The sequence below is a fragment of the Entelurus aequoreus genome, linkage group LG17 (assembly GCF_033978785.1).
Source record: "Entelurus aequoreus isolate RoL-2023_Sb linkage group LG17, RoL_Eaeq_v1.1, whole genome shotgun sequence".
Classification (NCBI taxonomy): Eukaryota; Metazoa; Chordata; class Actinopteri; order Syngnathiformes; family Syngnathidae; genus Entelurus; species Entelurus aequoreus.
Window position 1 is genome coordinate 28,029,381 of NC_084747.1, and position 18,984 is coordinate 28,048,364.

Consider the following 18,984-nt stretch of genomic DNA (forward strand, 5'->3'; position numbering starts at 1 on the left):
GTACATATATATGCACATACATATGTACATATATATGCACATATGTACATATATATGTACATATATATGCACATACATATGTACATATACATGCACATACATATGTACATATACATGCACATACATATGTACATGCACATACATATATATGTACATATATATGCACATACATATATATGTACATATATATGCACATACATATATATGTACATATAAATGCACATACATATATATGTGCATATATATTTACATACATATATATTTACATACATATGTATGTACATATATATGTACATATATATGCACGTACATATATATGCACATACATATATATGCACATTAGGGGTGTAACGGTACATGTATTTGTTTTGAACCGTTTTGGTACGGGGGTGTACCGAACGAGTTTCTAAGCTAAAGTCTTTACAAGCTGCTTTGCTTCTTCTGCCTCTGTCTCAGCACCCAGCATTGTCCCACCCACACAACCATCTGATTGGTTACACACAAAGCGGTAACAGCCAATCAGCAGTGCGTATTCAGAGCGCATGGAGTCAATGCTTCAGCGTCGAGCAGATAGGTGTTTAGCAGGTGAGCATAAGGCAGCAGGCTCTCCCCAAATTAAAATAAACACCTCCCAGTCAACTACTAGTAACATCACTATGAGCCTGTTGACCTTCTAGAAACTTAAAACTGCAGCTCAGCTCGCTCGCAGTCCTGGCTTGAGGTGAATGCTAATTAGCTTTTAGCGTAACGTTTGCTCATTTTGCGGTGTGTGTGTGCGTGTGCGTGTGTGGCAGGGTCCCTGCTATCACATGTTTATAAAAATATAACATTTACATAATAAAAATCAACTACAGGCTTCCCAAATGCTGTAATAAATTAAGCATGATGAGTTGACTTGAAACTGTTTAATGTTGCACTTTTTATATGTAGAAGAAAAGTTTTGTCATTTTATTTCATCTGAGCAACAACTTGAGGCAGTTTAATGTTGATTAACGTGGGCAGAATTATTATAGTGTTCCCAATGTTAAAAGGATAAAACCATTGTTTACAAATTTGGTAAATAAATAACCAAAAAAATTTATATTTTGTTGTTTTCTTACCGTACCGAAAATGAACCGAACCGTGACCTCTAAACCGAGGTACGTACCGAACCAAAATTTTTGTGTACCGTTACACCCCTAATGCACATATATATACAGTATATATATGTACAATGAAGAAAATAAGTATTTGAACATCCTGCTATTTTGCAAATTCTCCCACTTAGAAATCATCCTGAAGGAATCAATAAAGGACTATCTATCTTTCTATGGAGGGGTCTGAAATTTTCACGGTAGGTGCATGTCCACTGTATGAGAGATAACCTAAAAAGAAAAATCCAGAAATCACAATCTATAATTTTTTAACAATTTATTTGTGTGATACAGCTGAAAAGAAGTATTTGAACACCTGTCTATCAGCTAGAATTCTGACCCTCAAAGACCTGTCCACCTTTAAAAGTCCTCCTCCACTCCACAAATATTAATGTTGGTGTTCAAATACTTATTTTCAGCTTTATCACACAAATAAATTGTTAAAAAATCATAGATTGTGATTTCTGGATTTTTTCTTTTTAGGTTATCTCTCATACAGTGGACATGCACGTACCATGAAAATTTCAGACCCCTCCATGATTTCTAAGTGGGAGAACTTGCAAAATAGCAGGGTGTTCAAATACTTATTTTCTTCACTGTACATATATATGCACATACATATATATGCACATATATATGCACATACATATATATGTACATACACATTTTCCAAACATCCATCCATTTTCTACCGCTTGTCCCTCAACATTAGAATGTTTAATTAGTGTTAAAAGTATCTTTAGGAGCAAAAACTACGCTTTTGGAAATTGGCCAGTCCAACCAATAATTTCCTTGCTTGGTTTTTTGGTTGTTTTTTTTTAATCGTCTTGATATCGACCAATACTGAAGGATCCAATATCAGTATTGTATTAGAAGCAACAAATTAAAAAAAAGTTGTATGGTAACACTTCTATTTAACACAACTAAAATTAGTAACAAATAAAATACATTTTAAAAATCACATTTTACAGATGGTTTCAATATAATTTGCAGTTTTTGTCAAAATATGAAAGCGAAAAATGCAACCTACCTCGTTAGTGACTTTAGCCCCAAAGAGCCAGCCTGCACCTCGAGGGCTGATGGCCCAGGTGTCGACATCTTCCGGGTCAGACCAGACCAGATCACAGAAGGCTCCTTTGTGAGGGATCTCCTGGTTCCTCTCAATGGTCCGGATTTGATCTAAGGTTTTGATGTCGGGAGAGAGACCTCCATGTACACACAGGATCTGTTCATCCATTAGCTGACAAAAACACACAACAGGAAAAACACGGCTTAATAATTAATACAGCAACATAAAAACCTTGGTTTTCATACACACCATTTTTTGCGCCCCAGTTTTCATACACCGCCTCGGTTATTGTAACATTGGACGACGCAAACCAGCTCGCCTGCGTATCGTTCCGCGGAATTGCAAACTTAAACAAAGCGTTGGTGACCCAGTCTGGACATTTTTTTTTTTTATTGAGTATGACTAATAAGTTTTCAGCACTTTGATAAAAAAAAGGTGAGAAACTTGTTTCAAAATACTATTGCCCCTCTTCCCTTTCTGCTGTCTTTGTCAACAAGAGTCTTCAATAAAGGCTAACAAGATTTTATAAATGTATACATTTTATTCATCATACAGTATATATGTGTTCTGCATTATTTTTTCATAAAAAATGTAATTATGCTCTATAAAATATGTGGTATTTTATTTGTTTCAACCTAACAATCATGGATTTTGATACTTGGCGCCATCTAAGAAATATGCTAACTTCTCCTAAATAAGCATAATAATGTTAGCATGCTAACCTTTCATGCTGGCATTTTTTTGGTCATTTAATTCGTATACACCTAAAAAAAATTGATTTTGGTACGCGGCACCATATTAGAAGTAACCCAACATTTCCTGTGTCAAACTGCTAACGTTAGCATGCAAATATAATTAATGCTAGAAACTTTGCTAATTTTATCCATTTAAACCTGAAAAATAATGTCTCGATACTTGGCGCGGTCTTAAAAGTATGCCACATGTTCCTGTGTTATCATGTTAACATTAGCATGCTAAACTTATATGCTAGAATTTTTACAAATTATATTAATTTAATCCTAAAATTCATGGGTTTTGAGACATGTCCCCATTTGCGAGTATACTCACTGTACCAGTTATAACAAGCTAATGTTAGCATGCTAGCGCTTTAGCTTCACAGCACAGATTAAAGATTCCTGAGGGAATTTTCGAGTTAAGTGGTTCCCAGACTTTTTTCATCAAGTATCACCTCAGAAAACACTCTCAAAGTACCACCATAATGACCAACATTACATATAGTAGCATAGTAGGCCTAATTATTAGAGATGTCCGATAATGGCTTTTTTGTCGATATCCGATATCCCGATATTGTCCAACTCTTAATTACCGATTCCGATATCAACTGATACCGATATATACAGTCGTGGAATCAACAGATTATTATGCCTAATTTTGTTGTGATGCCCCGCTGGATGCATTAAACAATGTAACAAGGTTTTCCTAAATAAATCAACTCAAGTTATGGAAGAAAATGCCAACATGGCACTGCCATATTTATTATTGAAGTCACAAAGTGCATTATTTTTTTTTAACATGCCTCAAAACAGCAGCTTGGAATTTGGGACATGCTCCCTGAGAGAGCATGAGGAGGTTGAGGTGGGCGGGGTTGAGGTGGGGGGGATGGGTAGAGGGTAGCGGGGGGTGTATATTGTAGCGTCCCGGAAGAGTTAGTGCTGCAAGGGGTTCTGGGTATTTGTTCTGTTGTGTTTATGTTGTGTTACGGTGCGGATGTTCACCCGAAATGTGTTTGTCATTCTTGTTTGGTGTGGGTTCACAGTGTGGCGCATATTTGTAACAGTGTTAAAGTTGTTTATATGGCCACCCTCAGTGTGACCTGTATGGCTGTTGACCAAGTATGCATTGCATTCACTTGTGTGTGAAAAGCCGTAGATATTATGTGATTGGGCCGGCACGCCCCCAATATTGTTGTCTGGGTGGAAATCGAGAGAAATACGGTAGAATGGTTGCCCCGGGAAATTGTCGGGAGGGGCACTGAAATTCGGGAGTCTCCCGGGAAAATCGGGAGGGTTGGCAAGTATGACTGGGAGACGCAACTGCTCTGTGCTTCTCCCTACGTCCGTGTACCACTCCGTACCGCGGCGTTTTAAAAAGTCATAAATTTTACTTTTTGAAACCGATAATTTCCGATATTACATTTTAAAGCATTTATCGGCCTATAATATTGGCAGTCCGATATTATCGGACATCTCTACTAATTATTCATTAAAAACAAGGCAGATGTTTTATTTAATAAGTCTATTTAATATTTTTGGCCACTGTAACATTACACACAGTTTGAACAGCAACACTGTGTTTGAATATAGGGAAATTAAACACTGTACTTTAATCAAGCGATTCTTTAACGTACCACTAGATGAAGCCCACGTACCACAGTTTGAGAATCCCTGGTCTAGTTTTCTATAAGATGTGTTCTGTGGTAACATTTTGGGGGGTTCGGGAAACGATTAATTGGACTATTAGATTTGAGTATTTCTTATAGAAAAAATTGCTCCCATTTGTCTGACGTTATAGATCGTATTTAATAAGAACGATTAAACTAACATGACACAAGCATGGCAACCAGTTGCCTCTTGTTTTAAAACAGTAAAAAAAATGCAACTTTCATTTCTATAAATGGTCCTAGGGGTGTCTTGTCCCAATATTGTTATCAATTTGCGACAACAACAACAAAAACAGTATCAGTATGATACCGGCTTGCATGTAAAATCTCAATAACAAGCAGTCCTGCAGCGTGTTTACTTGTACAAAAACTGAACAACGAGTTAAATCTGAATTTCTTCTATTTTAGTCAAGTCATTAACTCAAGGCAAACATGCTAGGCTATAGGCTACTAGGAGCTAGCAGCTATCAAAAGCTAAGCACACAAGCTAGACATGCGTAACAAGTGTGCTTAATTGAATAATATTGCAGTCTAAAACGGTGTCAATATAAACAAGTATCAAGTAATTATGGTAACGTATTACTACACATAATGAGAAAGTATCCAGTAACAAACGTGTCCGCATCATTCCGCTTATCGCAACATGAGCTTACCGCATGAATTATTGCGACCAGGAGGCGTTGCAAAAAAATTAACTGCCACTCCACTTCAACTTAAAGACAGCATAAGTCATAGTTAATAATAGAGATGCATTTATCGGCCGATATATCGGCCGATAAATGCTTTAAAATGTTATATCGGAAATTATCGGTATCGGTTTAAACCTCAAGATTTTCCCGGGAGACTCTCGAATTTCAGTGCCCCCCCCCCGAGGCAACCATTCTCCCGATTTTCAGCCGGAAAACATTATTGGGGTCGTGCCTTGAAGGCACTGCCTTTAGCGTCCTCTACAACCTGTCGGTACGTCCCCTTTTCCTCCATACAAACAGCGTGCCGGCCCAGTCACATGATATATGCGGCTTTTACAAACACATAAGTGAATGCAACGCATACTTGATCAACAGCCATACAGGTCACACTGAGGGTAGCCGCATAAACAACTTTAACACTGTTACAAATATGCGCCACACTGTGAACCCACCCCTTGCAGCACTAACTCCTCCGGGACCAGGAATTGATTAACGTGGACCCCGACTTAAACAAGTTGAAAAACATATTTGGGTGTTACCATTTAGTGGTCAATTGTACGGAATATGTAATGTACTGTGCAATCTACTAATAAAAGTCTCAATCAATCAATCAAACGCTACAATATTCACCCCCCTCTACCACCCAACCCCGACCCCCCAACCCCGCACACCTCAACCCCGCCGCCCCACCTAACCCCCCCCATCTCCCGAATTCGGAGGTCTCAAGGTTGGCAAGTATGCTCTAGTATACTCTGGACTGAAACTCTGTCCCTTCATTGTTTTTGTAGCTGTTGTTTTGAGGCATGTTTAAAAAAAAAAAAATAATGCACTTTGTGAATGTCAAAGTATAGTATTTCCCATAGTTGTAGTGGGTATCAGGATTATCTCAGGGGGAGCATGTCCCAAATTCCAAGCTGCTGTTTTGAGGCATGTTAAAAAAAAGTTATGCACTTTGTGACTTCAATAATAAATATGGCAGTGCCATGTTGGCACTTTTTTCCATAACTGGAGTTGAAGTTGTTCTCTTATTTTGGAAAACCTTGTTTTTGATTGATTGATTGAAACTTGTATTAGTAGATTGCACAGTACAGTACATATTCCGTACAATTGACCACTAAATGGTAACACCCGAATAAGTTTTTCAACTTGTTTAAGTCGGGGTCCACGTTAATCAATTCATGGTAAAGTTACATTGTTTAATGCATCACAACAAAATTAGGCATAATAATGTGTTAATTCCACGACTGTATATATCGGTATCGGTTGATATCGGAATCAGTAATTAAGAGTTGGACAATATCGGAATATCGGCAAAAAAGCCATTATTGGACATCTCTAGTTAATAATAAACATTGTTCAACCACTGTTCTCTGATTGACTTGATCAAACCTTTTCTAACATTCGACATTACTAAATGATACAATTAAGTGCGATTCCTGCTGATGTCGTATTGGATTAGTATTGATATCGGTCAATACTTGAGGCCCCAACATCATGATTGTATTGGAAGCGACAAAGTTTCTGGACACCCCTAAATAGCGGCGTGTTTTTTTTCCTCTTCCTTTGATGAATAAATCATCATGTTTTGATAAAACTGCAGCTGTAGCATGCTAAATTGTTTGCACTGTCTACAAATGTTAACCAGCAGCTGCACTCTGGATCACCCCAGGAGGACGATACCAGCCCGAGTGAGAATGTATGGACCTCCCGAAGAGCAAATACTTACAGCCGCCACTGTTAACATATCGAAGACTTTGGTGCAATAACGCCAGGCGTTAGCGTTTCCATATTTGGTCTGGCACTCATCTGCGGGTGATATGGCACAAACAACATTGCGCAATGATTACTGTTCGGTGGTAACATTTAAGGATGGTAAAAAAAAAAAAAAAAAGCTGCTCTCACCATAAAAGCCATAAACCTGTGTAATCTGTCTGCTCTCGTGGTTTCCACGGAGAAGGGTTATGCGGTCCGGCCATTTGGCTTTCAGCACCAGCAGGTAGGTAAAAGTCTCCAAACTGTAATATCCTCGGTCCACAAAGTCCCCCTAAAGGTGGCAGGGGCAGAACAGTGAAGCAAAGCACCGTAAATATCGGACTATAAGTCGCTACCTTTTTCCTACGCTTTGCCCCCTGTGGCTTATAAAATGGTGCAGGTAATTTATGGATTTTTCTTCGCCAACGGTCATATTATAAATAGTTTTCATTAAACCCATGCGAAGACACTTAAATGGTGTGTTATTGTTTGTGCTGTGGCGCCATCCTTTGGACAAGTTTGCTCACTGCAGCGTTTCCATTGTTTAAAGCTGTGAACCGGAAGTAGAAGTGCCGTTCCGTCTTCTAATCGTCCATAGCGTTTCTACTCGTATGGATTCTTCTTTCATAACTCGAAGCAATGTTTGTAACTTTTACAATGTAACTAAAACTATTCTTACTTACTAACGCGTCCCATGTGTGATGTCTGTAGGAGTGTTTTCATGCATATTTGTATGTGCTAATGGAATGTAATGAAGTTAGCGTTGTTAGCGTTAGCTGATGTGCTAACATGTTTAGTGTCTGTTTTAGTATTAACTTACAATAACATTCATTTTGTATTGTTTCAGTTTCACAAATCCCTCAGTAAATTCACCAAAACGTCACCGTGGAGTTATTGAGTCCGTTTAGCTGATTGGAGAGCTAGCTTCCGCAGCTAGTGGGTTCATGACCATGACTTCTGTTTTGTTGGTTCAGCCGTTTGGAAACACTTAAGGTATGTAAATAAACATTTACAAAACATTTCTGTGTAAATAACTAATTTCACAACGTATATATCTGCGGCTTATAGTCCGTTTTTTAACTTCTTCTTAGTCGGAGGAAACCGGAAGTTATGAAGCAAGGTTAGTTGCATGAACAAAGGCCTGGTGACCGAGCAAGGCAGGAAGTGATCACTGATCAGTGGGGGTGACGCACGCTAACAGCCAATCAGGTAACAGTATCAACTATCAAGTTTGGTTTCACCATCTTGGTGTTTTTTGAAAATTGTGGATAAGACAGGAAAAGTCACCTCGACAGTATGGCAGTCTTTTGGATTTCTTTTAAAAAAACGGACCGTAGTCAGACCAGTGTGGTCTGTAAATGATGCAAGGCGCTCGTCCCCACCGAGACCGGTAATACCCCACCAACTCAGCCGCGCTCACCCTTTAGAGCACAGCTGTAACTTCCTGGCACTCAATCTTTCTTTCTTTCTTTCTTTCATGTATATTTCGAATATGTAGACAAAACAAAAACAAACAAATTTTGCAAAAAACAACAAAAAAGCCATTCAAGAATGAATAACAAAAACAATAATAATAATAGTAATAATAAAAAGCAAAAAGAAACAAGAAATGAAAATAAACATTAATGTAAACATATCCTTTTCGGATATGTTTACAAAAAAAATAGTTGTTCTCAAGTTTCTCTGTTTACATTTTCACAATTTGCACTATTTTGTTACACTTTATGAAACATTTCTTACATATTCCTTATTTTTGCATCGTCATTTTAAGCGCTAATTGTTAAGTATTCAATGTGATTTTAACATTTTGTTCACATTTTCCATGCTTATGTTGACATTTCCTTTACTTTATAACTGAGGGGATTATAATCAGAGAAAGGTTCTATTTGAAACAAAAATGTTTACATTTAGTATATGTTTTTCCTGGTACTTATTTTCCATAAATCATAAAAAATATTAATTATCGATATTGACCAATTATATCGTGATACAGTTTTCAGAATTCGCCCAGGCCCCTCAATTAATATAAATATTGAATATAAATTATTTGTATTGTGTTTTAGAAGTCCCCTCACGTCTGTAAATATGCACTTCATTGAAATAAAATAACATCCGTCTCAGCCAATACTCCGGTATCAGTATCGTATCAATAGTGGAAAAGTTGTATCGACACACCCCTACAAGACACATAGTACAAATAAATAAAATCATACAAACCATAAATATGTAATTTGTGTCTGGGACTTGTCCGCCAGTTCGGAAGAGCTCGCAAAGGTCATAAAACTAAAAGGAAGAAAAAAAGTGCAAATATTAGGGACTACATAAACATGTCCAATACATAATCAGTGTGAAGCAACCAAGGGAAAAAATAAAGTGTTAAGATGTCACCTGTCCATGTATGTCGCCACACACTGTTACAGGCGTAGAAACAGGCTGGACGTTGGACTCCTCCAGCAGGAGATCGCACACGTAGTCACATAACCGCTGTAGTGGGACACATAAATTCTCAAACATCTTCACAACGCCACATCCATTTCCTACACATTCAGTTATTTGTGGCAGGACGAGAGGTGGAAATATTTGGGCGCCTCGCGATTCAATCTGATGCTTGGGGTGACAATTCGCTTCAGAAATGATTCTTGATTCCACACGATTCTCGCATTTGGTACATAAATGATCATTTATTTTGAAACAGGATACATGTCAGTGTTTCCCATAAACTGCCAAGATACCTGTGGCGGTGGGGGCGTGGCTATGGGCGTGGTCACCATGACATCATCGAGTAATTTGCATAATTTACTACAATGATTTGATTTTCTCTAAAAAGGCTCAAAAAATGTATACTTACTAAATAATAACAGTTTTGTTTTAAACGTCCATCCATCCATCCATCCATCCATCCATCCATCCATCCATCCATCCATTTTACAATATAATTACAACACTTTATGTACATATTTATATACAGATTTGAAAAATAAGTTATTCACTGAAATATATTTATTAATTGTGGTTCTTACAAAAAATATATCTTATAAAATATAAAAGCTAAAATGTCTCAAAGCTCTGCCCCTTTAATTAGTGCATACTAAATAATTTAACTTTAGCCTACTAATACAACCATATTATTTACCAGCAACATAAAGTGAAACAGAAGCAGAGGTGTCCTGCCACAATCAGTAACAAATAAACAGAAAACAGTAGTGGTGGTAGATAGACACAGAGCTTCATCAAACATCTGATCCACTGAACAAAGAGCTCCAAAAATCTTGAACTTTAGACTGCCATCAGTTTTACTCCCTACACTTAACCATGTGTTTCCTACTGCCTGCAGACTTTGCACCCTTTGTTATATACACATGTTGTGTTTCTAATATAAATACATTTAATAAAGTCAAATACAAATAAGGCAACAAGAGAAGCATCCTACACTTCTCTTTTGTAAAGTAAATCTGAACAGCCAATATAGGCATCTACATCAACTATATGATTTGCCTGAGAAGCTGGAGAGGACAAAAAAAAAAATAATAATAATGATTTTTTTTTTTTTTTTTTAATTTGTGGCGGACGTATTTCTTTCGTGGCGGGCCGCCACAAATAAATGAATGTGTGGGAAACCCTGCATGTTACAAAAGCTCCTTTTGGCTGCTGACGTATGACTTATACGCGCAATGTTGGCCTAAAAAAACGTCTTAAAAAAAAAGAATACAATAGCAATGTTGGCGCGAGGAATTTTCTAAATGGGGTCCCACAGTAAATTTTTGGGGTCCAACTTTTTTGTAACCGTTTTGAAAACAAATGATAAATGCAGGGCTCAAATTTTACCACGGTAACTGCGGCAAGTGTCGCGACCGCCCGTGTCTTTCGTCGTAATTCACAAAAATTGACCGCTCTTGACTTTTTACTTGTTAATGGACAAGGGATGTAACAGTAAACAGTATAATGATAATTTGCGATAGTTAGTATCCATCCATCCCATCCATTTTCTACCGCTTATTCCCTTCGGATCGCGGGGGGCGCTGGAGCCTATCTCAGCTACAATCGGGCGGAAGGCGGGGTACACCCTGGACAAGTCGCCACCTCATCGCAGGGCCAACACAGATAGAAGGACAACATTCACAATCACATTCACACACTAGGGCCAATTTATTGTTGCCAATCAACCTATCACCAGGTGCATGTCTTTGGAGGTGGGAGGAAGCCGGAGTACCCGGAGGGAACCCACGCAGTCACGGGGAGAACATGCAAACTCCACACAGAAATATCCCGAGGCCGGGATTGAATACCATTTAATTTTTTAATTACCGAAAAAGCGTCACTTATTAATGCATTTTCGGCAACACGAAGTCAGGAGCACTAGCGGCATTTGGCTTGATAATCATGCCGGACCAACGACACCGATTTTGCTGCGGAGATTTCCCCTCGGAGTAAACAGAGCCAAGCGCTTGGTTTAACGTCATTTCCCCTCGCTTCCCGCCGTGAAGGGGGCCAAGCCCGACCCCTGAAAAACAACCCCACACCATAATTCCACCTCCACCAAATTTCACACTCGGCACAATGCAGTCCGAATTGTATCGTTCTCCTGGCAACCTCCAAACCCAGACTGGTCCATCAGATTGCCAGATGGAAAAATGTGATTCATCACTCCAGAGAACGTGTATCCACTGTTCTAGAGTCCAGTGGCAACGTGCTTTACACCACTGCATTCGACGCTTTGCATTGGACTTGGTGATGTATGGCTTAGATGCAGCTGCTCGGCCATGGAAACCCATTCCATGAAGCTCTCTGCGTACTGTACGTGGGCTAATTGGAAGGTCACATGAAGTTTGGAGCTCTGTAGCAACTGACTGTGCAGAAAGTCTTTGCACTATGCGCTTCAGCATCCGCTGACCCCTCTCTGTCAGTTTACGTGGCCTACCACTTGGTGGCTGAGTTGCTGTTGTTCCCAAACTCTTCCATTTTCTTATAATAAAGCCGACGGTAAACTTTGGAATATTTAGGAGCGAGGAAATTTCACAACTGGATTTGTTGCACGGGTGGCATCCTATGACAGTTCCACGCTGGAAATCACTGAGCGCTGCCCATTCTTTCACAAGTATTTGTAGAAACAGTCTCCATGCTTGATTTTTGACACCTGTGGCCGGGCCAAGTGATTAGGACACCTGATTCTGATCATTTGGATGGGTGGCCAAATACTTTTGGCAATATAGTGTATGTCGAATATCGAGTTTAAGTAAAAATGTATCGAGATATACTTTTTCGTCCATATCGCCTAGCCCTACACAACCGCACTAAATAGTCTAATACAAATAGATGCGTGCATAAACTACAGCAGTTTTCTACAATAATTATTTCATGTGATTCTGTGTTGAAATTCCATCTTAATAATATTAATTTTAGTAATCAAATTATGATTTTTGTATCCTTATATTCACATACTGTTTCGTGTAGTACATTGGAATGAATTGATTAAAAATAATTAACAGCATAACTACATGATGAAACCTCTTTTTTATGTTTATTTAGTAAGGTTTCCAAAAATATCAAATTTAAAAAAATTTTGGGGTAAATAAGAAAGTTTAGATTTTCTTAGTATTTGTGCTTGTACGGAATTGTCTCGACAAGACCTGTCTGGTTGTATGAGTTTCATGTAAATAAATTCCAGTGTTGGTGTTAACGCACTTTGTGTCTTTTTACGCATTGAAATAAAAAAGGACGCAAAATTCCGAAAGTCCACGCGTCCTGGGGACGCAGATTTTTTTTTTTTACCGACTATCGCTTCCCGCCGGCGTTTTGTTTACCGGACTATAAGGTTGAGCTTACCCACCTCAATGCTTTATAAGCGCTGGAAGGGGTAACAACCGTCTTAAATTGAAGATGTCAAGTACAGCTATTATTACTCTCTATGATCATAGCCAATTTTAATAAACATTTTGATTTTGAACCTCCCATGTACAAATGAATGAAGGGCATTCAGCCATACATGTCCCACTAAGGGTTGCGGTATGATCTACGCCAACACTGTCATAAACATGTGCCATATTGTGAAACCACACTAAACAACAATGACAAACACATTTCGGGAGACTATTTGCACCGCAACACAACCTAAACAGAACAGAACAAATACCCAGAATTCCCTGCTGCATCTCTTCCGGGACGCTACGCTATTTTATTTGTGACTGGGTGTAATTATAAGTGTGACCAGTAAATGGCAGTCACACATAAGAGATACATCTCAAGTAAACATCACCAACATTTTAAATGCTCCATTGAAAATATAAAACATTACACAATATATTTTAGTAGTAAATGTATTAGTGCCATTTCTAAAGTAGTGTAAAGTTCTTACTTATATCTGTCAGTAAACTTACCATGAAAGTGCTAAAACATACCGGTGTAGTGAATATACATTATTCACCCAAGTAACTTTAGTTATTACAGTTACGGTCGGACGGTTTTCACAGGACACATTTCCGGTGTGGTTGTTTTCGGATGAAGAGATGCTGCTCCGTTATTGATTTAAGTTAACTCTGAATGCCATTAAAACATATTTTGACACTTCTTCCACTCCCGTCCTTGCACGCTACACCGCTACAACAAAGATGGCGGGGAGAAGACGCTGTCGAAGGTGAGTCACGTAAATAAGACCACCCACAAAACGGCGCATCCTGAAGCGACTGTCAGAAAGCGTGTTAATCTACATCATCTATGCAACATTTTGACTAATGATCCACCATTATATGTTATGTAGACCACAAGGAAGTGTTTTACATTTAGAAAAAAATATATATATTATGACTCCTTTAATGCGCCCTATAATCCGGTGCGCCTTTTGTATGAAAAAAGATTAAAAATAGACCATTCATTGGCAGTGCGCCTTATTATCCGGTGCGCCCTATGGTCCAGAAAATACGGTATATTTGCCAGGTCAAATTATTATTAATTATTATTGGTCGACTTCAAAGTAATGCACTTTCCAGTACAGTTTCTTAAATTTTGATTCGCCAAAAGTTTTATCGATAACAAATACTGCATTTGTTTTTATTTGTGTTATTTTTTTAATGAATTAAGCAACGTTTGACAACCTTTTTCCAAAACACAATATAGAATGTGAGATATAACAGGATAATGCATACATGTATCATTTGTTTTCAAAACGCTTACAAAAAAAGTGGCAACCCAAAAACTTACTGTGGGACCCCATTTTCATGACTTGATGGGGTTCCTGGGACCCCATTTTGAAGATTCCTAGCGCCAACACTGCATCTTAATAATAATATTAATTTTAATAATCATATTATAATTTTTGTATCCTTATATTCACCTACTGTTTCGTGTAGTACATTGGAATGAATTGATTCAAAATAATTAACAGCATAACTAAATGATGAAACCTCTTTTTTATGTTTATTTAGCAAGCTTTCCAATAATACCAACCTTTTTTTAAAAATTGGGGTAAATAAGAAAGTTTAGATCAGGGGTGTCAAACTTATTTTAGATCGAGGGCCAAATGGAGAAAAATCTACTCCCAAGTGGGACGGACTGGTAAAATCACGGCACGATAACTTAACAATAAAGACAACTTCAGATTGTTTTCTTTGTTTAAAAATAGAACAAGGACACTCTGAAAATGTTGTTGGGGTTTGTTTTTTTTTACTCTTACATGTCACGGTTAATAGATAGGTAGTACTTTATTGATTCCTTCAGGAGAGTTCCCTTAGGAAAATTCAAAGTAGTATTTTATATATATATATATAGTATAGTATTCTAGATTTGTCGTTATTTATATTTTCTAAATTCAGTATGTGATAATGTTCATCAGTCAACTCAGTGGTGTTCATTTTCAATCTATCAAGATATTTAAAAAAAAATCTAAATCAAATTACAGGATGTTATTTATGTAGTTTGCTCATTTTCCTTGACTGGTGCACTAACATCATGTGGTTTATTTTATTTTACATATGTAGCATAACCTACAAAGATACAAAGAATTGCTTTTGCAACATCAACAGCAGTTTCTTTCATTCAAAAATTTCATCTCATTTTTATACTTAGCAAACTCATCCTATAGGCCGGATAAAACCTGTTCGGGCCGTACGTTTGACACCCCTGGTTTAGATTTTCTCAGTATTTGTGCTGATACGAAATTGCCTCGACAAGACCTGTCTGGTCGTATCGGTTTCATGTAAATCAATTCATCTTTGAAATGTTATGCATGTTCGAAATAAATGCCAATAATGTAAAGGGATTTAGAAATTATATTAATTATCCCAAACCGGTCACCTTGCTGTTTCAATCAGTCTTGAATTCAGTTCAGTTTCAGTTTCAGTTTATTTCGAACATGCATACGATACAATGTTACGCATCACACAATTCCAGTTCTTTCATTACGGCACGCCAGAAAAGGAGTAGGAAGAAGCAGAGCTTATTTAATCCTACCCGTTTTCATACCATTTCCTTGTTCTCTGTAACAAAACAGTGAACAAATAAATAATATATACCATAGTAAGCATACAAATATTAAATACATAAATAATCTGTCTCAATAAAAAAAAAGGTTCAAGATGTTCATCATAATTCTTGTTCTGTGTACTTTGTGAACACTTGAAGTTTAAACAGACTCTTAAACTGAATCATATTGGTGCTTTGTTTGATTTCTTTGCTTAATCCGTTCCATAATTTAGAATAGAATAGAAAGTACTTCATTGATCCCTGGGGGAAATTCAGCACCACAGTTCGCTCACAATAGACAAACACTTAAGTATTTTTTACATGTGAATAATATAAATACAGTCTATTATACAACATTATTCACATGTCCATCCATCCATCCATTTCTACCGCTTGTCCCTTTCGGGGTGCTGGAGCCTATCTCAGCTGCATTCGGGCACCTCATCGCAGGGCCAACACAGCTAGACAGACAACATTCACACTCACATTCACATAATATAAATACAATCTATTATACAGCATTATTCACATGTGAATAACATAAATACAGTCTATTATACAGCATTATTCACATGTGAATAACATAAATACAGTCTATTATATTAATTCCACATACTGATATACTAAAGGTTTTAAGTGTTGTACGTCCATACAAATGTTTATGGGAATTTGCTCAGTGTTTTTTTTTTCCAGAGAATAAATGAGATTTACTGCGGCCACTGAAATGAACCGTGTGATCATCGCTGGATAAACACATTGTAAATTGACGTTTACGTCCACCTGGAATCAGTCATCGTGATGGGGGAAATGTGCAGATTGTAGATTACTTTTACAACTCAGTCATTTGACGAGCATATTAGTCAACACTAACCATAATAATAATAATAACTACATTCACTTCCTGGCCGCAGGGACGAAGCGAATGTGCTGAACGTTACTTGTTAGCGGATGCTAACACAGCGTATTTAAACATTTAACCACAGCTTAGGTGAAATAACACGACCACACCAAATATATATAATTACACGAGGTAGGGTTTACCTTTAGGTCGTTTTCTGGAAGGTACTTGCACTGTTTCGCGATCTCCGCATATTTATCCAAATCTAGAGGCGCCATCGTTACTAACTAGCTATTAGTTTTGCGCAACTTCCGGGAAAGCTTGAGGCTACTTCCGTCTATGAGGTTTTTTTTTTTTAGCTTCCCTTTACTGCCATCTATCGTCGGCACGCTGTAACAACATTACCGAGCGTACAATTACAGTCTTTGAAAACGTGACAGTATAACTGTCATACTAAATCCATCCATCCATCCATCCATTTTCTACCGCTTATTCCCTTCGGGGTGGCGGGAGGCGCTGGAGCCTATATGAAAGTTATATAAACATAACTCCTAAACCAAACATGCAATATGTCTAAAAATGCCTGTAGTAATGTATCTATGTTAGTTTTACTAGAATCAGGTGTTTTTGTAAGGTTTGCAAATACAAAAATGTGTTTTTTACTGAATATGACAGTATAACTGTCACACTCAATATGACAGTTATTTAAACATAACTCCTAAACCAAACATGCAAAATGGCTAATAATGCCTGAAATAATGTATCTTTGTGAGTTTTACTCGAAACATATGCTTCTTTTTTTAAGGCTTGTACCAAAAAATTTGTTTTTTACTCAATATGACAGTAATATTCTTAGAATATATCGTCGTCGTCGTCGGCGGCGGTCACTCGAAACGAGTATGACTGTCCTCCGTAGGGTCGTCTATTTGTGGATCCGTAGATGGCTGTGTAGGCCAATCCGTGATCCACAGTGGAGGACGCCTGTGCGTGGAATCTTTTAATGTGGGGAGACTGGTGCACGGTCAGCCACCACACAGTCCTTGGCATTGAGCGGGCCAGGGTCCAGTGGCATGGAGACCAAGACGACTGGGGACCCGTCTTTGCTGCAGCCTTCATCCGCCTTCCCAGCCGTTGTGGTGCATTCCGCTGCCGCCATCTTCCGCCTGGTCCACCGTTGAGGCGGTTTTCACTATTCGCCCATAGCTGGGGTTATTTACCCATAGCTGGGACAGGGGTTGACTGGGCACCAGGGCATGTCCACACACCGGTGGGCCTGCATGCCCCGTCTCTGGGGCCCCCTGCTGCTCCGAGATCCCGTACAACTTAGCCTGGAACCGCGAGGTTCCAGTTACCGTGTGTGGCCACGAGGAGGCATGTACGAGTCTTGACAATGGAGAGGCTATGTACCGGCTGAGGAGGCTTATGCACTCGGCTCCTCTTTTCGCCCTCTGAGACAGAGGGCTAGCCGGCGGCACTAGCTGAAAGCAATGAGTATCAGGCAGAAGCAGCATGCAGCATAGCAAGCAAAAGCGGCATGCAGCATGCACTAACTACAGGTACTACTACTCCAAGGCTACTGCACTAGACGCATCACATCGCCCTGTGCGATGTTTTCTGCACACACACACATCTTAGAATATATATATGTGTATGTACATATATAAAAAATAAAAGAAATGTATATATATATATATATATATATATATATATATATATATATATATATATATATATATATATATATATATACATAAATGACATAATATATATGTGAATGTATATATATATATATATATATATATATATATACACACATATACACACACACCTATATATATATATATATATATATATATATATATATATACAGTAATATTCTTAGAATATATATATGTGTATGTACATATATAAAAAATAAAAGAAATGTATATATATATATATATATATATATATATATATATATATATATATATATATATATATATATATAAATGACATAATATATATGTGAATGTATATATATATATATATATACACATATACACACACACATATATACATATATATATATATATATATATATATATATATATATATATATATATATATATATATATATATATATATACTTGTCCAGGGTGTACACTGCCTTCCGCCCGATTGTAGCTCAGATAGGCTCCAGCACCCCCCGCGACCCCGAAAGGGATAAGTGGTAGAAAATGGATAAATGGATATATATATATATATATATATATATATATATATATATATATATATATATATATATATATATATATATATATATATATATATATATATATATACTTGTCCAGGGTGTACACTGCCTTCCGCCCGATTGTAGCTCAGATAGGCTCCAGCACCCCGAAAGGGATAAGTGGTAGAAAATGGATATATATATATATATATATATATATATATATATATATATATATATATATATATATATATATATATATATATATATATATATATATATATAACAATAGCAATAGCCATATGAGTGAGCAGGGAGACTTGTGGTGTAATGTATTTTCTCACCACTAGAGGTCAGTATTTACTAACGTGTCACTTCTGGCACATTTTTCATGACTTCACTAACCACACTTTGGCAACTGAGGCTCTCCGCA

The 18,984-nt window shown here is 37.5% G+C and overlaps 1 protein-coding gene across 1 annotated transcript in view; it reads right to left on the reverse strand.

The window, feature by feature from the left end:
• The window catches only part of ppp6c (protein phosphatase 6, catalytic subunit), an 18,139-nt gene extending 1,444 nt beyond the window's left edge, over positions 1–16,695 (reverse strand). Inside the window, exons 1-6 of the mRNA XM_062024199.1 lie at positions 16,540–16,695; positions 9,433–9,528; positions 9,262–9,327; positions 7,195–7,336; positions 7,019–7,098; positions 2,164–2,373 (exon numbers count right to left, since the gene is read on the reverse strand). Coding sequence (XP_061880183.1) covers positions 2,164–2,373; positions 7,019–7,098; positions 7,195–7,336; positions 9,262–9,327; positions 9,433–9,528; positions 16,540–16,614 — 669 coding nt within the window. The 5' untranslated portion in view covers positions 16,615–16,695. The remainder of the gene's footprint in view (positions 1–2,163; positions 2,374–7,018; positions 7,099–7,194; positions 7,337–9,261; positions 9,328–9,432; positions 9,529–16,539) is intronic.
• Positions 16,696–18,984: the final 2,289 nt, after the last annotated feature.